Source organism: Apium graveolens, chromosome 8 (assembly GCF_009905375.1).
Source record: "Apium graveolens cultivar Ventura chromosome 8, ASM990537v1, whole genome shotgun sequence".
In the NCBI taxonomy this organism is placed as follows: Eukaryota; Viridiplantae; Streptophyta; class Magnoliopsida; order Apiales; family Apiaceae; genus Apium; species Apium graveolens.
This window is the reverse complement of record NC_133654.1, coordinates 252,196,614-252,202,005: the sequence shown is the minus strand read 5'-3', so window position 1 is coordinate 252,202,005 and position 5,392 is coordinate 252,196,614. Positions and strand designations below refer to the sequence as shown.

General features: G+C 33.3%; 1 protein-coding gene across 3 annotated transcripts; it reads left to right on the top strand.

The window, feature by feature from the left end:
* Positions 1–307: 307 nt before the first annotated feature.
* On the top strand, positions 308–4,818 carry LOC141678032 (uncharacterized). Of its 3 annotated transcripts, none has more exons than XM_074484218.1 (7): positions 308–1,097; positions 2,308–2,410; positions 2,520–2,585; positions 2,936–3,109; positions 3,221–3,317; positions 4,109–4,248; positions 4,344–4,818. In XM_074484218.1, exons 1-6 carry the CDS (start codon positions 566–568, stop codon positions 4,232–4,234), a joined length of 1,098 nt encoding a protein of 365 aa, XP_074340319.1. In that variant the 5' UTR covers positions 308–565; the 3' UTR covers positions 4,235–4,248; positions 4,344–4,818. The 3 variants fall into 3 exon arrangements, with proteins under 3 accessions (XP_074340319.1, XP_074340320.1, XP_074340318.1); XM_074484217.1 differs by having other exon boundaries at positions 309–1,097; positions 4,380–4,818; XM_074484219.1 differs by lacking the exons at positions 4,109–4,248; positions 4,344–4,818 and adding an exon at positions 3,888–4,084.
* Positions 4,819–5,392: the final 574 nt, after the last annotated feature.

The following is a 5,392-nucleotide window of genomic DNA, read 5'->3' as shown; positions in this document are numbered from 1 at the left end:
ATTACTTATAAATTATATAAGTGTTTGAATAATTTTACTTATAAATCAGAATTTTTTTACTTAAATAAATAAAAATAAATAATTTATAAATATAATTATCTTAATTTGTGAATTTAAATTAAATTAACATTTAAAAACATATATTTAAAAAAATTAAAAATTTAAAATAAATTGAGAAAAAATATATCGTTACTAACATTCAACTTATTAGCTGAATTTACAGTTTATAAATTGGGTCGACAAACTTATTAAAAAACCACTTTTTATATAGCAGCAACAGGCCCGATATAAGTTTTTCTAACAAATAATATAATCTACGCGTATAAACGGTTCCTCTAACATCTTTCTTCTTCAGCACTCAATAGTCCTCACCCCTTCTACAAATCTGTAAATCTACTTTCAATTCAACTCACCTCATTTTCATCACTTCTCTACCTCTACACACACAATATACACAACCCCTTTTCTCCAAACACCCTCAAAACACTCTAGAATCCTAAAAAGATCAAAACTTTATCTACAGATCTTGAAATCTTGAAATTTGATCATAAACCCTTGTGATGAAATGGGTCAAACATCAATAATTATATACATAACTATAGCTATATTGATTCTTTTCTTGATTTCTCACTCCCCCACCACCACAAAACCCTCTTCACACCGTCACCGCCGGCTGAAACTCCGGTCAAATTTCACATTTTCCGACCATTCTAAGCCGACCCATATTCCATTTGACCCCATTGTTGCTGATATTGAGCGAAAGCGAGAAGATAAGGAATGGGAAAAAACGCAGTATAAGATGGAAAAGGGCGAAGAATCGCAACCGGAATGGGAGGATTTTATGGATGCTGAGGATTATTTGAATGATGAGGAGAAGTTTAATGTGACTAATAGGATTGTGTTGTTGTTTCCGAAAATTGATGTGAATTTGAGAGATGGGTTTGTGAGTGAAGAGGAACTTACTGAGTGGAATTTGATGCAGAGTGAGAAGGAAACTTTGCATAGGACTAAGAGGGATATGGAGATTCATGATAAGAATGGTGATGGGTTTGTTTCGTATGTCGAGTATGATCCGCCTAGTTGGGTGAGAAATGCAGGTGATTGTTTGGTTTTGGTTAATTATAGCTTGTTCTGTTTGTGTTATTAGTAAGATTTAAATTTGATATTTTTTAGATTGATATTCTTGTTTATTAAATTGGAATGTACTTAAAAAAAAGAGAAGAAGATATAAATAAAATTTTGGATGATCACTAGGTTTAGTTCGAATTTGAGTTATGGACACTAAGATTGAATATTTACCTAGTAATCCACTTTTTAGTTTCAATGACATTGAGATGGAATTAAGATGTTTTGAGAGAACTGCTAACTTGACAACTTAATTATTAAAAGTTAAATTTTACCTAGAGTAACTAAATTAGGGTAATCGTCAACTCAATCAGCATATATACTTGAGCTCACAAGTGTAATGAATTTTGATACAGTAGTTGCAGATTCTTGTAGCACAATTACAATGCTGTCACATAGCTTAGCTAACTAGACCAGCATTAGCCAAGTGTTGTTAATTTTTAAAATGCTTAATACTTTTCTTGTACTTAAGTATATTTTCTGTTTTTTTATCTTTTTATATTGTATTAATTATCTTATCTTGTACTTTAGAAGTGTAAAGTTGTTTAGCCCTGCTACATGCTCTTTGAAGATGGGAAAAATGGATTCTTATTTGGCAATAGAGGGCAAGATAGTTTGTGGTTAGAATCAAAGCTAATAATAAGAGCACTTTACAATGAAGTAACTTTTAGCCTACTGAGTTTCTGTACTTTCACCGTGTTGTAAAGCCCTTAACTTCCCTTTAAATATATAAATATATCTAAATGGACTGCGTAAAATTGTAAAAACTCAATAAAGTTCTCTAGAAAGAGTTTGGTTTCATGCATTCTTCAGCAAACAATATGGAAAAAAACTTGACTTGTGCCACTTCTCAGTGAGAAAAAATGATATATCTAAAACCAACCTTTGTAACTATCGTTGCTATGCTGAGGCCTCTGAATCTAGTGGTATATTGTTGCAGAATTACCAAATCTTTTATGTGGAAGTCGTATCAGTCAATATATCTGTGTGTTTATCCACCAGTGCATAGGAATGTATGTATTATCCATGCCAATATGGTCTATATTCCATGCGGATTAAAGTTAATTAAATTGATTTTGGTACTTCGAACACTTGATTCTTTGTCTGCATTGAAAATTAAATATTTGACAGTATACCAGATGGGATGTTGAAACAATATAATCAGACTATTTCTTTTACCAGATAATGATTCCTTTGGATATAATATGGGTTGGTGGAAAGAGGAACATTTCAATGCGTCAGATGGAGATGGTGATGGACTCTTAAACTTAACAGAATTTAACAAGTAAGCATAGACAGAATTAGACAGTAGAAGATAGCTCCTGTTCACTTATCCATGCTTCCTTTTTTAGCTACATCTTTTTATAATGATTTTTTTGGGGGTGATATTATAGCTTTTTGCATCCAGCTGACAGTGGTAGTCCCAAGCTACTTCAATGGCTGTGCAATGAAGAAATAAGGTATCACTGTTACAATGTTTTTCTGTTTGACTTTACCTTCAGTCATATTTATTTATCAGGGACGTATAGTGTAGGATATGCATAGGCACTACATACTGGTATATTGTGTAGGTAGCATTCTTTAGATAATAAATATATCTCAGGTCTTCTAATTAATACAAACCTAACGGGGCTTACACTGAAATGTGATTAATTGGATCAAATCCGGACTCCTTAAATTTGTCATGTCTTGTGCAAATATTCACAAATCAATCAAACTAGTTTACCATTGGCAAGTTTCATGTAGTTATAAAGAAAGTACAAGTTTTATTGTAGGAGCTAATTTATGTGCTTTCTTTCCCTTCCCACAGAGAGAGAGATACTGACAAAGATGGGAAGCTCAACTTCAAAGAATTTTTTCATGGGCTGTTTGATCTTGTACGAAACTATGAAGAGGAGAATCATAACTCTTCGCATGAGTCTGATGATTCTGTGGACGCGCCTGCAAGAAAGGTGTTTGCAGAACTTGACAAAGACAATGATGGGTACATAACTAGAATTTATTCTGTCATTTAATTTTGAGAGTTTTACTACAATTTCTTTCGACGCATTTAGATTAGAATAATCTTAGCTACCAGCTAAAATTATTTTTACAGATATTTGTCGGCTACAGAGCTACTGCCTATAATTGGCAAACTTCATCCAACAGAGCATTATTATGCGAAACAACAGGCAGACTATGTTATACAACAGGTACTCATTTCTCCGAGTAAACATTGCATGAACGCGATCAAAAGTGAAGTAGATTTATACAGCTTTTATCTTAGAAAGTGCAATTTTTCTGTCTATATGAATGGGAGCAAGACAATGGGGCGGTATAGAGTATAGAAAAGAACTTTTTTGTTTACAATAAGCGAATTGGTTCTTCTCGGCGGTCCGTGAAGACTTTATAAGTGTATAGAAGTATAGGCAACCACCAAAATGTTATCATCAGTAGTATGAATTGCTTACAAGTGATATATCTGACAACCTAATGATATGAGTTCAGTTGGTCTCTTTGGCTAGTTAAGAGGATATCTTTGGTTAGTTGAAGCACACAAGTGTCTATCAGTTGACCAAATGAAACATATTCTAACATCTAATAATTTTTTATGTTTCATTTTTTGCATAAGTCTAACATCTAATATTGATGTTAGGTGCTGAACTAGGGGGTATAACTGATAGACACTTATGTATATACGTAGGAAACTAGAGATGATTTAGGATATATTGGGCCTCGGTTCTAGTTTCTTATGAACATACTCAATCTGCTTTTTGGGTCAGGTTTTGTATGCATGTCTTGTTATGCCCCCTAGTCCAGCAGCACCTATCGCTGGTTCACATAAGCTGTTTAGTTGGGAGAAGCACTAAACCCGGAAGTCAAGATTGAACTTGATCAGTCCTTTCTTTTTCAGTCTCAAGTGTTGGGACAAACAAGGATGGTTATAATAGCAAATTTTAGTATTTCATTTTCATTTTAAGCATTGCAGCTATAATATTTGCAGGCCGATGCTGATAAAGATGGACGTCTGACTTTGTCTGAGATGATCGACAGCCCCTATGTATTCTACAGCGCTATATTTAATGAAGACGAAGAAGATGACTACAATTACCACGATGAGTTCCGTTAATTCAGAAAAATTAGGTAATGAACGAACTTGCCTCTCGTCATCCACTTCTTTTTAGGCCTTATGACATGAAATGTGGTAATGCATATGCTTGCGATCTATTTGTTTCCAGTCTTTTTGGTATTGAACATGGTGCTTCTGGTGACAGCTGTGCAGGATCTCGAGACCACAATTAGTCAAAATTTATTTTGTAAGATACGTGAAGGCACTGCTTATGAAGGGGGATTGGCGAATTTCGGGAAAATGATGGTAAAAAGAATCCTCATGTAAAATTACTCAAGAGCTTCGTCCTACTTTCTTTTAGATTGGGAATGCTTGGCAACTTATACTAGTCATCAGTTAGGGCATACTTTGGAGTTCTCTTTTGGCAGGTGAAGCATGCACAGAGCTCTATTTCAATTGTACCTCGTTTTTAATTTAAAGAATTACGGTATTTTTTTTTTTTTTTAACTTTCATAACTTACAAGTAGTCATATTCTGTGTAACAGAACACTATACTACTATTGTGTCACACTATTAGACTGACCTCATTCCCCTACGAGAATTTGTTCTGTTCGAATGTATTCAGCTACTTTTGACATCGCAAATATCTTGCTTCAGTTTTTACTTTTTCATGCTGAAAGATGTGATCTGGTCACTTATTATTCCTGATGATTTGCAAAAAAAATGTAAACAATCGGTAATGGCTAATTACAACTTTTCTAATGTTCGAAGACCACTGATGTCTCCACCAAAACTCCAATCCTCGTAGGAGCTTGTGAACAATAACAAAACAAATTAAGTTCTCACTGATAGGGAGAACTATACCCGAAATGCGGGTAGCAAAATTTATTTGAGGGTACTAAATTTTTAATAAAGAGAAATTTTTACTTAAAAAGTAAATTAAATAAAATAAGAGAAAATAATTAAAAGGGGTTTATTTACCAAATTTTTACCAAAAGGAGTATAAAGAAATAAAGATTAGAACTTTCACGATTTTTTACTAAATAATCATCAGGACTAAAGGGCAACTTGTTTTTCCTTAGAAAAATATAATGCAACTTCTCCTATAATTTTCTTAATTATTTGAAGAAAACGTGTGTCATCAATGTTGACTATAGAATGATTTTTGTCTCCTTAATGTTAGAGGTTTTGTTTTTTCTCTCCTGTCTTACTACAGAT

Bases quoted from the DNA above. Each gene is read 5' to 3' on its own strand.
- LOC141678032 (XM_074484218.1), top strand. From the start codon at position 566: ATGGGTCAAACATCAATAATTATATACATAACTATAGCTATATTGATT. The intron at 2,411-2,519 runs GTAAGCATAGAC...GTGATATTATAG, and splicing joins AACTTAACAGAATTTAACAA to CTTTTTGCATCCAGCTGACA. The intron at 3,318-4,108 runs GTACTCATTTCT...TAATATTTGCAG, and splicing joins CAGACTATGTTATACAACAG to GCCGATGCTGATAAAGATGG.